Below are 20,218 nucleotides of genomic sequence, written 5' to 3' on the forward strand. Positions count from 1 at the left end.
TGGTGTCGTCTTCTCTCCCTCTGGCTCTGATCAGTACTTTTCTATTGTGTGCCTTATTTTACATTTTCACTGTGAAGCTATACTTTTACATCTCGAGGCTTAATTTTGTTTGGGGGGGGGGGGGGGGGTGATTTTGAATCTGGTCAGAAGACGGATCGCACCGAAAAACTATTTTTTCAAACCTTTGACAGGATCTTTGGAGGAAAGCAATTAATGAGACTTATTTTTTCAATATCACACACGACTGGAGAAGCCCACTACACAGAAGAGGAAGAACGTGGCTCAGGGATGAGGCCGACAGAGTAAAGCGAGATTTTTAACCTGGTGAGTAGACGAATGCGTTGACATGGACAATGTATTCCTCGGCCATCTCTGCCATAACCCTGTGGTTTGTCAATTGAATCAGACAATTACTGCTAGCTCAGCAAGTCAAACCCCTGCAGCTCATTACGGCACACTAGCTCGCTGTAGTTCGTCCGGTGAGTCAGACTCCCGCAGCTCATCCTTTCAGTTGGCCCATTGTTTAAGATGTCACCTAAAAATACACCTGAGCCGTCACAGCCATCCACAGAATTAAGGAGTTGGATCACTCCGACCCCATCACATAATGAATCTATTTGATTTTTTGTTTCCTCTGTACACCCAGTCTAACTCTGAAATAAGCCTATTAGAGATTCAAGTAACGGACTCACCAAATACACACAGTTTCCGCTGGTCAAGTTCTGAAACGACAGAGCGGAGTCTTCCGCCTCTTCACTGGCTCCAGTGTCATTTTCTGCTTCCTGTGATGGATAAGAACAGTATAATAATTATTATAATAGTGCTTCTCTAATATGTTCAATTCCACAAATTGTCTTTCCTTCCAAAAAAACATTTTTAGATTCCTCAACTGGAGTCCAACATAGAAAGACAATCGAGTAAGAAGAAGGCAGTGGAGGTCGGGAGATATCAGGATGTCTCTGTCCCGACATACAGGCAGGAGATGTTGGTGGCACAGATTTCTTTGTGGTTGTTCTTCCTCTCTATAAGGCTGTGTGTGTTGGAGACTCTACAGGTCAATGGCATTTTGTGAAATGTGGAAAATGCCTGACAACACAGATTGATAAACTGTGTTGCAGATGGAAAAAGCAGCAGATGCAGGGGGTGTGGGCTTAAAAACATGGTGCAGGTTTATTTCTACAAACTTTATGAACAAGAATACAGCTATCCCTCACATAATCCCCACCTCCAACAAATCCACATAACACATTTATTTATTTATTCTCTCTAAAAATAAATCTTACCACCAACTGCGACAGTTCTTCAAATTAGAATTGCTTGGTTACACAAATTATTGCATTTAACAGAAATTCTTCCATCTTGTAAGATAAACTGTACAAGCAAGGAGTCTTAACAAAAAATTACTAAAACAGTGAATATGGTAAACATGAATATGTATTCTATTCTTACACATAATATTTTAATGCTAAACAACTAATAGTGGCTGTGTTTTACGACACAACCCGCCACAAGTCTGCCACCTCTGTCACTGTGAAATACACGAGAAAATACAGCACGAGGCGATATTCAAATAATGCATCTTGAGAGTATAAAACGTAAAAGGGCGGTTTGATCTGTGATTAGACAAGGTCACGATTGGCAACATGGCTGCAGGATGAGGCAAAAGGGAGGGCGAAGTATACAGAGAGGTCTTTAACCTCTATGGCTCCTTGCCTATTTAACCACTGGATCAACAGGGAACATATTATATAGGAACATATTAACTGGTTAAAATATAAATATACAATAATATACTTTGCACCTACAGCAGTAAAACTACATGAACACACAGTTATATGTTGATACTGGACATTTTAATTATAAATAAATACACTCACCTGTTGCAGAGGTGCATGAAACTCCAGCTGCTGCATCTTCTCCTCCCTCCTTCTCTCTCCTCAGGGTTAGTTTTCCTGGAATTCTCGCTGCAACACAAATATCCTCTCTCTTACTGTCTTGCAATGAGTCCGTGTGAAGTTAAAGGATTTCAGAAAGTTAAATGTTCTTTAACTGAAATCTTCCAGAAAAAGATTCCTCCTCATGTCAGCTCTCATTAAAGTCATGTCGATCAGGTGTGTGAGCATACGCAGCGCTGCACCTGTCACGTGGCCTGATGGATGAGATCAGGAGCTCTGTATCTGTCTCTACCTGTGGAGCTGTCAACACAGTAAACACACACTTTCTAAATAAAACCATTTGATTTTATCTTTGTTTTAAATACTAACAGTATTTGCAAGCATGATTTGTTTGGATATGGTCTGAAATATGTTTTTAATCTCGTAAATGTAGTATTTTATTTCATCATAACGACACATCAGGACATATAAACACATTTAATTTTGACAATTTGGACTTAAGGAGTAGAAAATCTAAATTATCTTGCCACCAGTGTAAAATATTGTCTGTGTTTGTAAGCAGAAGTACCCATTACCTGTATTTCATGTTAATATATTAAATATAAATACATGTGTGTAAAGTGTATATATATATATATATATATATATATGTGTGTGTGTGTGTGTGTGTGTGTGTATCAGGAAATAAAAATGATAACATGTAAGTTTAAGGCTTTTAATCATTTATTTCCCTGTGCAATAATAACTCACGGGTCCAAAGGGAGGGGCATGCTTACTTGATATTCATGTTATTCACTTAATATTTAGAACACTAAGGGTTAAACAACAAATTAAGTTTCAGACCCACCACTGGGATTTATTTTTCCCTTTTTAGTTCCTCTCAAATGTGAATTTAATATTTTATAAAATCGTCCTCATATGTTACAAGAAATAAACACATTTTTCAGCTGCTTTAGATAAAAAAAAAAAAGGAAAAGTCTATACCCCTGGGTGCTGTGACTGAGCTTCAGAGTCAGACTCCCCAGAAAAAGCCAGCTTGAAGCTTGTAAATCTTCTTCCCAACAGAACATATCTAATCAAGTTTGCTCGCTGTGTTTGTTTCTGCGTTGTTCTGACAAAACAACAGAGCAGCGGGGTGTCATTTTGATTACGGAGACCACCCTTCAGCTGCAGGATGCCTTGCTCGGGCCCCCGTGTTGGAAAGCATCTGTCCCATTGTTGTGTGTCTCAGAGCCTCACAGTGAACACCCAACAGCTGAAGGGGAGGGAGGGTCTGTTCTCTCTGCCAACTGAGGAGAACTTCCATCAGGGTCTCAGACACACTTGAAGAATGAAATGAAGATTTGGTGGTTCTGCTGCATTTTGGAAAATATTCAAGAGAAAAAAACTTTTTCTTTTTCCAGAGGCCTGAATATGTAGAAGTAGAATTTGTTGTATGTGTGTATGTGTGTACCTACATTTTCCTGATATATATTCATATAAAAAATGTTGTATGTCAATGTGTACATTTCTTATGTACATAAATAACCATCAATATATATTATTATAATTATAAATGTAAATATTAAGGATAGACATGTATGTATGTATGTTTAAAATTAAAAGAAAAACATGTATATGCATGCAGAAATTATTGTTAATATGTTGTTTTAATAGACTGATATATATCAATAACATATCTGGTCACATATATAATGCAAAATAAAGTATTATAAAGCTTTTTTGATAAATGTATATAAACTATTTACTCAGGTTCATTCAAGTTTATAAAAAAAATATATTTATTTACTATAGCAACTGTTTCTGCCTCATCATCTTGAATGTTGAATGACAGAATCATAAAAAGAGATCAAAATCAGGCAGATCTGATGGTGGTAAGAGTGATGGGAGCTTGTTAATTCATAATCACCCTGAATTAATGATTGAGTGAGACTGAAAGGCACAGGGGCATATGGAAAAGAGAGGGCTGCAGATGCTCCCCAGCGCCTAGGGGGGCTTCGAGGAATGGGAGCAACTCAGTGCCTCGTCACACACAAACACGCCTGTATGCATGCCCATAAGCATCAACACACACACACACACTATCCCAAATCATCTCTGATACGGAAATGGTTTCGGTTTTATTAAGCATTCAGATCACATCATTGTAAATCTTAGTAGTTTGGATGTTGAAAGCCTGAGGGAACTGAAATAATAATAATAACTGGATTTGAAAGAGGGATATTTTCTGGACGGTAAATTGCAGAGGGATTGCGTGAAATAAGAACCAGTCCTTTTTATTTACTCTCCTACTTTTGTCTGAACATTGCTGACCATATCAACTCGATTAATCAAAAAATAAAAAGTTTATCCTCTAATTGATTTTTGCCAATTTTAGCTGAAGTGCTTGAGCAATTCAACCATTCACTCCATATCTCTAAACTGGATCGCAGCGTGGCAAACAGACACCACAAGTATAAACTGTAACCAAAATGAAAACTGTCTTCTCCGGGGATCCCTCGAGTGGGGGCTTCCTTTTTTTCTTTGACCAAAAGGATTATCTGGACAAACCACAGCGAAATCTCAGAGGATTCATTTCTTGGTTCAGAGGATATTGCACCACCCTATCTTCTGACGTACAATATAGCCAAGGGTTGCTGGAATAAGTGTCCAGACTGTGGCACTGTGAGCGGCGTCTGTAACTGTCTGCTATCAATATGTACAGCCGGCTTTAGAAAGGAAAAAAGAAAGTTATATCCCCTGACAGTGAAGCCGGGGACAGATGCCTCCCTGGTGCTTTGCGAAAATTAAAGTTTGCAATCCCCCAAAAACTGCAAATGAGGTTTCAAAAAATAAAAACAGGTATTAGGATCTTGGAATGACCACTGGTGATATTTTTTAATCTTTCTTGTTTTCAACTTCTTCTACACTGTACATAACGATGACAGCAAGTGAGGCTACAGTGTTTTGATCACCACCTAGCAGCTGGCTGCACTATAGGACATAAATCCAGCCTCCTCCATTTTCATGGATGGGACATGGACCCCAAAACTTTTTTTTGAGGTAGTTATTATCACACATATACATCCAAGTGCTCGTTTTACAGTAAGTTATTGGATGCTTTACAAACCCCTGATCGGTCGAGTGCATTCCCAGATCATTACTGTGCAGACTCTGGTTCCAAGTAGAGATGTGTCGTCCATCTTTATATACAGTCTATGATTTAAACAATTTTTTACCAAAAAAAAAGAGACTCAGCTCATGTTGGTACTCCCCATTGATACAACATTAAACTTCAAACATACAGCATCATCACCATGACTCATTTGTGACCCCACACTGCAAAAACATTCAGGATGAAGTATCTTCAGCTGATTAGGAAGGAATAGCAAATGATTAAGGAGGGAGCAGCGGTTTGTGAATGAACCAATCTCCCTGATTAGACTTGCACCTAAGCTTCATTTAGCTGCTATTGAGACCAAATAATAGAGACTAAACAGTGTGGGCTCATGCTTAAACACGCCGTTTGAGCACATGGGTGTTGAGGGCTAATTCCACTCCAGTGACACACACTTTGGACTCGATTTACAGCTTAAGAGTTGCAGCAGTCGCTAAACACTAGAAGCATTTTCATATTGGTGAAACATTTGCAATGTCATTTTACATATCTACATTTTCATATCAATATAAATGACTTTGGGGTACTCGACAGGGTTTCTGCAGGTTTCACTTTTTAAGACGATAATGAATGAAGATATATGTCAAGTTAACATATGAAGGAATATCAGAGGCCCAGAATTGTTTAGCTTGAGTTAAGAATAACCCTCTAAAGGCAACATTATCTTGCAAACTTTGAAAACTTAAAGCAGGCGTTTAATGTCTTTAAGATATTTTTTTATCAGATTATCAGTGAATTTTACACCTTGTGGAAACCCTGCTCATGCTGATCTTCAGACCGGCTTCTTCCCAGCTGCCACACATGAACAGAGAAGAGCTGAAGAGTCTTAACTTCACAACTCTGACTCGCTGCTGTGTTGATCTTGGGATCCTTTTTTTTTTTTTCAAATAACTTGGGAAGATTTTTCTGGGCTAGGCCATCCTTCCTAAAATAGGCTGTCCTTCATCTTGATAATATAATAAGGTCTCAGATGTTGGCTGAGAATATTAGTTCCCGCCTGCGATTGCTCCAGTCTTGTAGGAACTGTTGCGCGGCTTCCTGCTTCTCTGTTTGAGTTCACTTTTCCCATCGTATTGAAACATCTTTATTTGCAGCACTCCAAGGTCACCGCTGTGGTTCACACTGATAGGAAGCCATCAATGTGGGATGAACTGCTGATTCGTTTGAGATTTGATCAAATATAAATAGATACACAAACACATCGGCCTATTATGTTCAGCTAGACGTTAGTTGCTGAGAGTAATTTCTTCCCCTTCCTTCTCTCTTCCCTTCCTGTAAGTCTATAATCTATAAGACAATACCAATAATATCTAGAACAAGAAAAAAGTATGTGTTACTCTGTCCAACTGTCATTTATCTGTACATCTCTGTCTCTATGAAAACTGCTTACATTAAACAGGCAAAGAACCTGTCCTATTATAAAGTTGAAAGAAATATTTGTTGCTGAATAATGATCGTCCCCCCTAAAAATACTTACTTTGATTAATAAACCCCTCAGTTTGTTGCGTGTGCGTACGCTACAGTAGAGCAGAAGGCTGACGGGACCACAGATGTAGTCTCCTCTATCTGTGGATTTGATAACACTGATAACTGTGAATCTTGGCTGCACAGATGCTCACCCACACAAGCAGCGTGCACATCACACACTATATAGACGGATCTGCTATGATGAAAACCCATAATGCTTAGGCTCTGAACTGAATCATAAGGAAAAGTAAGGGGTGCAGCTGAAGTAGATTGTGTCACAGTAATCTTAAAACTATATCGAGCTAAAATTATCATGCGATCTCTCGGGTATCCACTTAAAGATGAATACAAGTTATTGACACGTTTCCAAAAGATCATTTGCAGCAACTAAAGGTCTGAGCAAGGTTTTGAAAAAGTGACTGGCAGCAGTACAGATTATAAACTTGACCTCCTCTATGTTAGCGGATGGGACATGGACTGGAATAAATGGTCTAAATGGTCTTTTTGCCCTTCACCCTTTAACACACACATTCATATGTGCAGTTTCTCTATGAGAAGGGGGAACTTTGGGGTTCAGTATCTTGCCCAAGGACACTTCGGCATGCGGAATGGGGAGGACCGGAATCAATCAGCCTAACTTCTGGTTGGAGAATGGCCGCTCTACTCCCCGAGCCACAGCCGCCACATGTCTCAGAAGATATGAAGCAACAAGTTGCGGAAGACACGGGGGATGCTTTTGTAAGACTGAAGTGAGACGATGTGAGAGACAGGGCGTCCATCTTTACATACCATCTATTATCTGTGCTAACAAAAGGAGCAAAAGAAAGATGTGCATCCATGAATTTGTGACCTGTGTCAGGCCAGGGCGGCAGATCTCTCATATCGTCTCACTTCAATCGTAAAACAATTATCATTTGCTGCTTTTCATTTCCTATGAAGAGACTCTCCTGCTGCCACTTCCGCAGCTGCAGTATTGGTCTTCATCTCCTGATTGACACTCATCCCAGCTTATTATTACACAAGTGTGCACTGAGCCTTCCTCTGAGAAAAAGGGGGTGGGGGCACTTTAAGTGTTCTTTTGGAGAAGTGAACCCACAAGAGGTAAGAGACCAAAGCCGCACCTCAGTGGTCGTTTGGCTTGTTTTCTTGCTGCCGTCCCTGCTTGCCTCTGAACACAGATGGAGATTCATCTGTTGCCTGCTCCCTCTTGACTCGTTTTCTTTCTCCATTCCTCAACCCCCCCCGCCCCATCCCAGGAGCCCGTCTGCCAACAGAAGCCCCGTACCTCACTGTGCGCTTATCAGACAGTTTATCCTTTTCCTGTGGGCGCCATCCTCCATCTGTGGCTGTGACAGCCAATCGCCACACTAAGGGTCCTTTCCAAGCTGTGATTTAGACACCCGGCCCTGCCAGCGCTGCTCTATCAACCCCTTCTTTCCCCTCTCATGTGAATTTTTACAAGGCACTCACTCCTTATTTTCTGCCATTCCCTCACACACACACAAATGCACACAGGACACACAACAAGATGTGTTTATAGCCAGATGTCAAAAGTATCCTCCACCTGACAGAAGAAGTGTATTAGAGCCAAAGTAAAGTGTTAGAATGACAGAAAGGGACTAATAGGCCCTGTGTTTACATCTCTCAGAGCCTCTCTCCCTTAATAGCCCAGCTACAGTCATATCACTCAGCACTTGCAAACATCCTCAAGAGGTATCTTCGTTAATATTTGACTCAGCAGAGATAGTAAATTACCAGCACAGCATTTCCAGAGAACAAGAGCAAACAGTAGATTGTGAGAGAGAGAGAGAGACAGGGAGGAAGAGAGAGGCTGTCTCCAGGGTGTCAGCCACAATTGCTTTCTCATTTTTAACTTGTCAAGTCGGCTTTATCTGTTTTATCACCAGTGGAACCCAAAAAGCGCAGAAAAGCTAAGGCAGCTTGACAGAGCAAATGCGGCTATTACAAATTTTCGATGGGGCAGCAAAAGGAGTATAAAATTCCTGCCGCACATCAGCTCTATCCCCCGTCTCCTCCTCCGAGGAAAATACAAAGGGGAAAATAAACAAAGGGCGAAGTTCTCATCCCGGTTACAGTGATTTCCTTGAAACCATGCGAGATGGTGTTTGTTCAGCAAGACGCAAGTGAGAAACATCCTGATCTGACTGCACAAATTCTCCAAACTAAGTTTAAAGTTCCTTTGACAAACAAATGGAAATAAACAAACTAAAAATGTATCCAAGGGTGAAGTGCGCCGCTTGTCCCCGGGCACAGCAGGTGAGCGAGAGATAAACATTTGTGCAAAGTCGGCCAGGTCTAGTCAAGCGGCTGCTACTCCTGCTTCATTTGCAGTTGCCAGCGATGTGTTAAATGGCCATCTGTGATGGGGTGAGAGCCCCTGTAATGACTTCCTGTCTGGGAAGGAAGAGTGAAGTGTGGAGGGGAAGCTGAAACACACTTTGAAAACCGGAGGTGCACTGCCCGTGTTTTTTTCAATCTGATGAATGTCACGGTTTTTGCAGAGTGAATTGAGTTTAAAAGGCGGGATGACGATTAAATTAATAAATAATCTGCATGACGTTTAAAAAATAAAACAGCAAGATATATGATATTCTGCAAAAACATATGAAAAGAAGCATTTAACCTTCATCTGAATATCACACATAAGTCTCACAAGTCTGTAATTCTTGTGAACTATTATACAACGTCAAGATAGAACCACGGGTGATCCCTAGCACTTAAAAGCAACGTTGTGTATAATTAATCACAAGCAACAGTCAGCATCATGCAGTGGTCCTTCAGGACAAATAGGATATGATTAAATTAAGTTGTTTTACCTTAGAGTCAGGCCAGGGATTGGTCTGTTTGATGATTTCTGGCCGAGCATCCAAGAAAAAAAGAAAAAGTATTGGTGAGTTGATGCATATCATATTCTAAAGATGGTCAATGAATCTAACATATGATCTAAAATGGGAATCCATAGAGAGTTTTTTAGGTTTTAGACTGAAGTAATTAACCGCAATTATTGTATGGATTTGTTTTGTTTACATGTTACTTTATTACTTTATTTAATATTGCGAGAGAAAGGGCTTTTTTTCCTCTCATTTCATGGACCTTGGCGAGTAAAGTATAACATTGTATTGTATTGTATTTTAAAAAATCACAGCTTAATGTACAAAGTACCTTTAGCTGTGTGACGTAGTGAAGTAAAAAAGTACAATTCCCTCTGAAATGTAGTTGAGCAAAGTAGCATTACAGTCTGGCTAGTATGTTTTTAAAATGCAACAGAAATGTGTTTTGGATTCTTTTGAAATATACATTTGACATGTGTGAGATATTACAGTTGCCGTGAACAAACACAGCAGATGCTCCGCTGTATTCCTTTTCTGTTCCAGTGAGCCTCTGAAATGCAGAAGGTCTCCCCTCGGAGGGAACTAGCTGCTGCATAAATGTCCATAATCATCTTTTCACCTGGCTCACCGTGTAATTTTACAGCTTGACAGCTGAACTCTTGTGTTCTACAGCACCATCAGCACTTCGGTGTTCAGGTTCTGTGGCAGTGATTTCGCTTCCTCCCCAGATCTTTCACGCCCATCAGCATGACTCATGATCTAAATTTAAATGGGATCGTCGCGATGACTGAGAGAGACGGTCGTGCAAACGGGAGACCCCCACCTCCGGCTGTGTTGTTTTTAGAGCCCGATTTAGTTGCAGGCCAGTTTAATTGTCTTCCCATCAATTTGAGTTGGACGAGAACTGACTGGTCCTTTCGTGCAGCTGATTTAGCTTCAGGCTGGGTCTGCAAAACGATTTTTAATGTGTTGAATGAACTTGAACGGAAGCAGACCAATGTAAACAGTGATGATTCCGTCTTGCATAAACAAACTTTGTGAAAGTAAGCTGACTGTATTCCGTACATCTTTGCGGCTGAGTGAGAGGGAGGAAACTGCAGCGTGGACGTGAAAAGAGGAGAAGGAGGACGGGAGTTTGGTCCGCTCAGCCATGAAAACGGCATCGCAGGCCCCTCTGCTCGGCCGCACCGGAGTCTGCCACCAAATCAGGCTGTGCTAATGACAAATGACCCTGGAACAGTGGCCCTCATGGCCATTTCATGAACCCAACGCCCACCACTACACTGTCCCTCTCTCTTCTCTTCCACTCACAAAAACACACACAGAGAGAAAACACTCCCTCAGAGCACAGTGAACCAACCGGGCTTAACTGCCTGGCTCTTGCCACTACAACACTGTTCAGGGTAATAAACTGCAGTTGGAATTTCGGCCTATTTTGTTCTTTCCTCACGCACACGCTTTGTTCTAAAATCCTTTTGAGACAAAGCTTGTAAATAACTACTAATTTTATAACCCAGAATATGATTATATTCAATATGGCAAACACAGGTAAATTAAGTCAACCTGCACATTCACTCTGCGACTTCACTTCTGCATGACCTTTTAAATGTGCTGTTTGTAATGAGGGGTTTAAGCGCAGTGGCTGTGCTGTAACAGATTCTTCTTGCAGACGCAGATGGATGATCATCCTGCACTGACATTCACCTACTGTAAATGTGCTCTTCCTTACATATGCACGAGTATCATGGTCTTTAAATGTGTGCTTTCGACATACATCTCTGACAAATGTTACTTCAGTCACAGTTCCGACTGAGCACATCCACGCCCCCTACAATGACACCTCTCAGATCTTTTCCTCCTGCCATCTTGACAGAAAATCAGCTCAGCGTTCAAACCACAGAGCACGATTGCATGTTAATTGCTAAATTGTACCATGCAGTGCACCTGTGTGGAAACACCTGCATTCATATTCATATTCCTCCACTCGTTTACTGAGCGTTTTTAATTCATTTCAATCACACATCCGCAGTTTGTAACGGACGAAGGAGCAGAAACTTTGCAGCATGTCTCAGATAGAGGTCAACAGAAAGGTAAGACTGTTTTAATTCCTTTATGAGTAAATCACAGAATCATATAAAAATTTTCCAAGGAAATTGTTGAACATGTCAAAAAATGCTGAGGGAAACGAAGTGAATACAAAACTCCTGGATCTGCCCCTTTATGTGGATCTACTCCAAAAAAAGTTTTGTGTGTTTCTTGGCTAATGTCCCATCCGTCCACCAAGTTTTGTAGAAATCCGTTCTGTAACTTTTGCATAATCCTCCTGAAAACAGCGGAGACAAAGAGATAACCTCCTTGGTGAAGGTATTAAAAGAATAAATACTCATTATATAATAACAGTAATTGTATGCACCAAAGACAAATGGACAACTTAATACAATGGTTGTTTGTCTCCCAAGGTGAAGAGAGAAGGTAACAGGGAAGAGAAGAAATGCAGATAACCCTGTCTGACTGCCAACGCCAGAACACAGAAGTAAAAATATCCAGCTTATAATTAATAACTCCACGCATAACATCTTCTTTATTCATGAGCACCTGCTTCCATTGACCTCAGGGGGCACCCAGATTCATGCTGAATTTTAAATATTTCGCACGTGGGAGACTAGATTAAAGCACCAAGCATCTTAGATCCGTCTAAAACGGTTTGTGAATTGGTTTTGACAGCGTCATCACAGGATTTTGTTTAATTTAGACAGAAACGATGAATGCTTTCAGCTAAAACCCCAACATACTGTATTTCCCTCACGGAACACGACCCCCAGCAGCTGAATCCCACTGTCATTTATATTCCCAGGGAGGAGATTGCGCTGTGGAGAAAGGTTCAGACCACGAGTTGAAATAAGACTTGTGACCTTTGTTGCGCTTAATTCCTCATCCCTTTCTCCATGGCCTCGTTCAAAATACCAGAAAGAAAAAAATAGTTTGAAGCACAGGAGCAGATGTCTTTGTAAAGAAATATTAAATTATTTACAAAATAATTACTGTGTATTTTCAATCCAACTGCACTTGTTTCAGGATTTAATAGAGCTCACCCATTTCTCTTGACCTTCTGCCACTGAACAAATTGCTTTGCGCTTTTGTAACTAGGGAAATAAATGTAACCACTCTCATAGAAAGAATACTGGACTCACTCACTGGAAATGTCTGCTGTTAGAGAATCAATGTGATGCGTAATACATACTAAAAGCAGCTTGAGTCCAAAGACTCCAAAAAACAATGAAAAACAAATTGACATGTTGGTTGAAGTGTTGCTTTGTGCAGCTTTGAAGTGGAGCTGACGTGAATTTCCAGAGACAGAAATCTTGGAGAAAGATATGTGACAATGATTGTTTAACCTATAAAGTCGAGATATTGTTGATTCTGTGACGACTGTGACTCGATAAAAATAACATTTGAGGAATTTTGGGGATTCCACTCTAGCAGTAAATTAATTCAGCTTAGCATACAGACAGGAAATTAGAGGAAACCTTACTGTATATAAATATAGACGACTTCAAATGTTGCAAAAGTAAATTCTCCAAAATGTTAAACTATTACTTCCGTCCATAACATATATGCATATAAGATTCTCAAGTCATCCAGCTCGTGGTATCTTCAGGAGTTGAACCGTTTCACCTCTCGTCCAATCCATCCATCATTTTCAATATATTTCAGTGCATTCTCTGAAAAACTCAAACGCCGCATACTTGCACATTTCAAGCCCAGCTACACCCCCCAGACAGGAGCTCGTCCACCCTGAAGACAAAACACCCAGGCACAAACAGAGGAATGTGATTTCTGCGGCTCAATGCAACAAAGATTGCTCAGACTGGCACATTAAGGGAAAGAAAACAACCAATACATAAATGGATGGCACAACAAAGGAGAATCAGTTCCTCGAGCCGGGACCAGGCAGTCCACTTATTTGACCAGATAAGACAGATGGATTGAAAGAGGTGCAAGCTTTCAGCCACCAACAACTCATGTGACCCTCACACAATAGCAGGATTGGTTTATGACTTCTATCTCCACTCAAGAGAGCCCAACAACCCACTAGCTGGCGGGGTCTTCAATGATCTGCATGTTTAACATAACAACTCAGGACAGGTTAAGACACAAAGAGATTAAAAACCTGAAACTCACTGATTAGTTAGAACTGAAGAAGCCTTTTGGATGAGAGGGGAAATGTCTCCAATCAAGCAGTTGCCTAACCCCCAATGACTTCCCCAAAAATGTGGAACTATTCCCAAAGCCTCTAAACTCCCAGGTACCCAGAGTCCTAATGGTTTACATCAGCCATGTCCAATTTCCATTCTACATTATAATCCTAATGGGGTTTTGAGTATGCACGATGTCTTGTACTGCCCCACAATGCAATGCACAGAGGCAATGGAGGAGCTGATAACTGCTGCAGAGCATTCCAATGAACTGTGGATGGCACTGGCTCACAGGAGTCAGAAAAAATAAATCTTTTATGACAATTCAGTCCCTAACTCAAGGGTGCACTTAACTGGCTTTATCTGGAGCATTCAAGCACATCTCATGGTCCTCATCAACTCAACTGCAAGTCAAACAGTGACGTGCATTGCATCCTTGTACACCGTGATACAAGTATGCAAAAGAACGCAGTAATATGTGGTATACTGCAGGATCTTTCACTGCGGACATGTTTTTCTGTTCCAGTGCCCACAAGCAAAGTCAGGGAGCCAGGAAGAATCATACCAGACCCGAGGACCTGCACACTTCCATAAAATGCAGCCATGATTAATTTTATAATTAATCATATATAATATATACATATAACTATTCCTGCTCTTACATGTCAAAATGTCCCCTGTGCATTTGAGCTAAGTGATGTGGCTTATGAACCCATCATTAATGTTATTACCTGCAATGCCAGATCAAAATGTATGCAGGGAAGAAGAAAAAAGGAAAAGGAAGCCGAAAGAATGAACGTTCTCACATAGACTGTGAGTAAATATGGACAACGGATCTTCACTTCCAGCCACTATGTGGAAATTTGGCCAAAACGATCCAGATATGAACGTTGCTGTCTTGTGCATTTGGAGCCAGAGTCTGCACAGCGGCGATCATAGGATGAATCCCCGGTAATGAGGTCGGCGTGTTGCTTTAAATCTTGTGATTTGTGACCTGGTGCAGCTTGAATTAATCTAAGGGGACAGTTGGACCTCGGTGGAGGGGCCATCCTAGTTTGCGATGTAATTCTGACAATCTGGGACGTTTTTCATTTGTATTGGGAGCTATTGTGTCACTGATGGATACACTATTAAAACAAGGAAAATGTTTGGAGAATAGCTAAGTGATCATTTGGGGAATAAAAGGAATTGGTTACTCTGTGGAAAAAGCAAACTGTTACACAACACCATTCAATTTTAAGAATATAAGATTGTATGGATCCTCTGTGTGCCTTTTTCTTATCAGTGTCCTTGCCAGGTCTCCTGGATTTATGCCTGTGATTCTGCCGACATGGCATCAAAGCTCCCTCTCCTTCACTCTCTCTCAGCTGTGTTTTGCCCGAGCTGCAGCGACAGATGTTTGAATGTCAGTGCAGACGCCTCTGAGAGGAATTTTAGCTGTGTAAGTATATTCTTGTCATGTACAAACACTCCGTCACTGAGTTCCCTCGCTCCGAGTCCCTCCTGTAGGTCTCAAGGAGTAGGCGGCGCTGGCTCTCTATCCTCATAGCTAGTTAATTACCGCTAATTACGCTTACCTGCAGTCCCAGGTGGAAAGCAACCTCTTATTAGCCAGCTGAAGATGAATGGGAAGCAGCGCGGCTCAGTGTCTCGAGGAGCACAATTAAAACCACTGATGCAAACCTCACAACTAAACCAGAGGGGAATTATTCACCCCTCAGAAAATATAATCTGTCTGTTTAGTGACGAAGCATCAGAAATGGAGCACCCGAGTTCCTTCCCCCTGCCTCATCTTATGTTCTGCAACTTCATCTACACACTTATGACCCAGTTCAGGAAACACACAATAAATGTTTTGGTCTTTGGAGCCTTCAGTGTCATAACATGTGTAATCAGCTGAATGTTTTTAGTCATTATCCCTAAGAACAACCATGGCTGTAAGAACGGTTGGTCAATGCGTCTCCACTTCCTCCTCCACAATAACAAAGCCAAAATATATACGGTGTACGAATTCCACCATCTTGCATTTTTGGAACCAGAGTCTGCACAGTGGTGATCGTCAACCAATCACAAGTCAGTTTCCGCTGTCAATCATGACGTTTCACCCCATTTTAAAAGCTTCAAATAACTTATTCAAACCAAATTTAAAACTGACATCATGGGGATGAGAACTACCATGATGTGGGGGACAATCAAATAATACATTACCGCCCATGAACTGAATTTCATGAAAGCTTAAATCCAGCTATAGGAAATCAGGTCCCTATAGGAATTACTACAGTATAATTAAGAAACTCTTCAACCAACTGCCTCACACGTTCTCCATTTTTCATCACCTTGAAGCTTAAATGGCGTTTCAAAATTATTACACATTCACTCTACAGAGCACCATGGCAACAGCTGTTATTTTCCTCCTCCAGGGGATACTCCACACACTGCTGCAATATGGTGCAGCAAGGGCTCTACCTAGTGGCATTAAACGGTAACAGCAAGAGCTCACACAGGCAAATGATCATTGTCTTGATCCATTAGTCCCATTATGTACTGCAATGGTTCTGCACAGTCTACTAATGAGTTATCCCTGCCTACTAAAAACTACATAAATATGCTATGGTTTGAAAAATACAAAGAGCAAATAGTGTCTTAACTCCCATGAAATCAACAAATAGTAACATCTGAGGTGTTGTATGCCTAGTGCCTAGATGTAAAATGATTGTACCATTATCTTAAGGCAGGGCAGAAAACCTGGGATTAAACATTTATTATGCATGCAAGTTGTAGATGTGATGTAAAAACAGATGAACAAATGTCTTTGCATTTTAAAGTCATGACTTTATTTAAATTAAGGGTCTATTTTATCAAAAGGTTTCAAGTTTTCAGGACAAACTGCAACAGTGCAATCGGTGACGCAGACCATTCTGTACGAGGACATACAACACGCAAAACATGACTACAGACAGAGATGAATTCATACTTTCAAGTATTGAGAACAGCAATAGACACAATTTACACACAGAAGCAACAAGTAAAGGCCATTTCATACTTTTTACATTACAATGGTCAATACAAAGGTTTTCCTATACAAATTTCTAAAAATTCACAAAAGATTCTAATCATGTTGAACGGGAGCTTTTGTAGCAGGGTCCATGTTACATTAATGATAAATACATAATGACATGTGACGCAACAGATGTTACACACCTGTAACACCAATGATTTCCAGTTGTGTAAAAATCCACTTTTTTCCTCTGTACACTTTAAACCTGCATTATCTGACAACTCACCTCTGTAGTTGCTACCCTGCACTCTGGAAAAACACTGTAGTGGTTTCACAACACTTTTTGGCCCTTTGCCACCAAGATTTCAGATCATTTTAAAGCACCTGTGTGACTTGAGCACAGCCACATGTTTCAATAGTGTTTATCATGTTATTTGGAATCCATGGAGGAGTCTTCTGCACATCCCATAATCCTCTGCAGCTCCTGAATACAGGGCACGATTGACTGGCTGTACAGCTGAGCCATCTTCAACCTGGAGGAAGAAACAGAAGAGTGATTTGTTGTTCCTCCTAAAAAACACAATTCTACTGACTATTTACAACTAAATCTGCAGACAGCTGGAAGTTGATAACCACAGGAGAATGATAGCATCTATATTTAGTAGCTTTCCAAGAGGCTGGGTTATTGCTGTGGCATAAATCAAAAGCAGAGCGGGTGACTTTATGATTCCAGTTACTTTAGAGAATAAAGAGCCATCATCATTACACTGTACTGAGGCTGAATTTAGCTGCTAAAGCAAAGAGGGCTAATGAGCGTAATTTACTTTCAGATTTAATACATCCCAGTGAGCTGAAGGAAACCCAAGGGTAGTGAAGACAGTAAAAAACACCCAGTGCCAAGTTCCTCAGGGGCTGTCGTAAAGAGGAGTGAACTTACACTCAACAGGTGGCGAGAGGGGACTTCAGTGGGATGTAGATTTGCTTCCGGAAATAGTTAAGTCGGCTAACGCGTTGACAAACAGATCAATATATAAAACTTGAACTGTGAATCGGTTGCAAGTGTTTTCTGCTCTTTAATTGTCCACATCGGTTAACGCAGACTTGAACTCATGAAGCAGGTTTGCTGTAGCATCGTGTCCCTCAGTGATGTGAGCTGATCTCATGGAAAAGAGTCAGTTTATTGTTCAGAAGGAATATTTGGGGATATCATAAATACCATCATATCTGGGGCACACAGGCACTTTACAAGTACATAAATAAAGTGAATTAAATGACCCATGCCCCTAAAAAGTGGAATAACCTTGAGGATACCTTATTCAAGACAACTTCATAATGTAATTAAATCTCATATTAATGGACATATAATCAGGGTGACACACCACTGCATGTGAGCCGTTCATGTGCCTTTTTAATCTACCTTCTGAGCAGCTCGCTTCCTCTGTTGGTATCAGGGCGGTAGTGCTGGAGAGCGGTGAGGCTGTGAGCTGCCAGAATGCTGTAGCACTGCTCTCGGATCGCATTGTGATTCGCCGTGTCCCACTGCGGTAGCTCGCTGGTGTAGCGCCACGCCATCAGTGTGTGCTCCAACACGCTGTCCCACTCTTTGTTCCTCAGAAGAACTTGGCCCCACTCCTGACAGGAAACCTGAAGAGGAGAGGACAACGAATTGTTACTGCACGATGAATGCTGCCAGCTCCAAAAAGCCTCACAGGCTAAATTAGACGTGTGCTTTAGTGGTCTGCCATTCTACTGAACGTCTAAAAAAAAAAGCAACATCCTTTTCATGCAGACAACAATTGAATGAGATACAAGTGAAATCTAATTTGACGGTTTTTCACATTCACCATCAGGCACCAGTGATACTCACTTTAAATGCCACCAGGTGAGGATACGCCTTCCTGTAGCAGTGAGCATCTCTGTTGGAGCCAAAGCGTGAGTACGGGATGGACCTGTAAACGTTCGCCTTCTTTAGCTGAAGGTCTTCCTGGAGATACTTCAAGTCTGAGGCCAGGACTCTGGGCTCTTGGCTCTGAGAAAAAAAATGCAACACATGTCATGTTTCAGATTAGAGCATATGAGAAAAGGCATCGAGCAGAGCAGAATGTTTTACTCTCCTTTATGTGTGGAGAGAGTTCAATATGTATTTTACCATGTACACAAAACACCAAGTTGATTAATATTCAACGTTAGCCTATCTAATCAATTGTCCTTAAATTGAGATTATGTGTGCTGCTGTTTTTTGCAGCCATACAAATGATTCATGCTGGAATTAACTTGTTTTTAATGCTATTAGATACTAAGCTTGTTGTTACCGAATACGACAGATGCTCGACTGATCTGTGAAACTCCAGGAAAGGCTCAATACCTGCTCAACCAAGATAAGGGATCTGATCAGCTGCACGAGCTGCTGTTTGGAGAGGGGGGTTTGGTGCTCGTCCATCTTCTCGCACTGCTCCTCTATTCTCCCAGTCCACACGCCGCTGATGGGCAAGTCCACTGCAAAACAAAGGGAGATGATCAGAACAGGCAACTTATCATAAACGAGAACAAACTCCCACCACACGTCAGACATCTGCTAACATCAATTTTTAAAAACCATTATCTTCTACTTATTTTTTATATATTTTGCTAGTTTTATGCTTTTATCCTAAGACTTCGCTTCATTGCTAACATGTCTTTACTTTATTGTAGAGCACTTTGAGCAGCATTTTATGCATGATGTTGATTTTATATCTGCAGTATAAATAACTTATATTATTGTTATTTGCTGCAAGTATATCTTATCTTTTTTTTTAGAGGGTAGATGCAAGACATAGCAGCTCTGAACAATACTTTTTATGTAACTCATGCAATATTGAGCAACAGGTTTCACACTCACATCCTTTTCACCTGCTATAAAGTCATCTCTCGGCAACTTGTGCAGATATATTGATTATAGATCGGCTCTGGACTTACATGACTGCACCCGCCTGGTGGTTGCAGCTGCACTTCTGCCCCTCGGTAGTGGAGCTGGAGCTAAACGAGCACTTAAAATCTCCAGGTAGGACCTCCTCATCCGAGCTGGGGAAACAGTGAGCCACAAAATTAAACTTTGACCTCTCCAACACAATAAACAGACAGTGATTTTACTGTCGAGTATAAGCAGCCATACCACTTGTGTTAATTACACACAACTGTCCACAATGATTATTGATTACAGGCTAACTGATAACTGCTAACACTTGGTGAGGGAAGCATGATAAAAGTGGCGCCTCCTGAACACAAATAAATATATTAGCAGTGGTGGAAAAGTTGTGTGTGAGGTCTTACCTGCTATTTTAGGCTGTGGGGCAGGTATTTCAACCAGGGCCGGTCGAGACGGACACACAGCTGCCATTGTGGGTGAACTCCCGGAGCTAACTAGCTGCTAGTCTCGCTACAGTTAGCCTGAACTTTAAAGCCCCAGCGGGGACGGTAATTTCGCTTCACCGCGGCGGGGAAAGGAGGCAGCTTCACCCGGGGGACTGCCGCTCCTTCTGCAGCCTCGGTCGCCTCCTCACCTCGCTGGTATCAAACCTGTGACACTAACCAGCTCCAGATGAACCAGCAGCTCCGCTCACCACTTGCCTCTGTGGAGGTTAAAACTTTAAACCTGACTGTCCGGAGGCGCGCGA

The 20,218-nt window shown here is 41.2% G+C and overlaps 2 protein-coding genes across 4 annotated transcripts in view; both read right to left on the minus strand.

Annotated features, from left to right (window-relative positions):
* LOC109638873 (interleukin-1 receptor accessory protein-like 1) overlaps window positions 1–2,067 on the minus strand; it is a 251,122-nt gene extending 249,055 nt beyond the window's left edge. Inside the window, exons 1-2 of the mRNA XM_069521306.1 lie at window positions 1,878–2,067; window positions 693–782 (exon numbers count right to left, since the gene is read on the minus strand). The gene's annotated coding sequence lies outside the window, so the exon portion shown is untranslated. The remainder of the gene's footprint in view (window positions 1–692; window positions 783–1,877) is intronic.
* Window positions 2,068–16,378: 14,311 nt separating this feature from the next.
* On the minus strand, window positions 16,379–20,218 carry LOC109638895 (uncharacterized). Of its 3 annotated transcripts, XM_069520462.1 has the most exons (7): window positions 19,875–20,218; window positions 19,521–19,625; window positions 18,931–19,061; window positions 18,433–18,594; window positions 17,983–18,209; window positions 17,503–17,568; window positions 16,379–17,098 (listed from the first exon to the last, which is right to left on the minus strand). In XM_069520462.1, the coding sequence occupies exons 1-6, from the start codon at window positions 19,939–19,941 to the stop codon at window positions 17,505–17,507; spliced, it is 756 nt and encodes a 251-aa protein (XP_069376563.1). In that variant the 5' UTR covers window positions 19,942–20,218; the 3' UTR covers window positions 16,379–17,098; window positions 17,503–17,504. The 3 variants fall into 3 exon arrangements, with proteins under 3 accessions (XP_069376563.1, XP_019957636.1, XP_069376564.1); XM_020102077.2 differs by lacking the exon at window positions 17,503–17,568 and having other exon boundaries at window positions 19,875–20,209; XM_069520463.1 differs by lacking the exons at window positions 16,379–17,098; window positions 17,503–17,568 and adding an exon at window positions 17,579–17,718 and having other exon boundaries at window positions 19,875–20,215.

This window comes from Paralichthys olivaceus, chromosome 24 (genome assembly GCF_024713975.1).
Source record: "Paralichthys olivaceus isolate ysfri-2021 chromosome 24, ASM2471397v2, whole genome shotgun sequence".
Lineage (NCBI taxonomy): Eukaryota > Metazoa > Chordata > Actinopteri > Pleuronectiformes > Paralichthyidae > Paralichthys > Paralichthys olivaceus.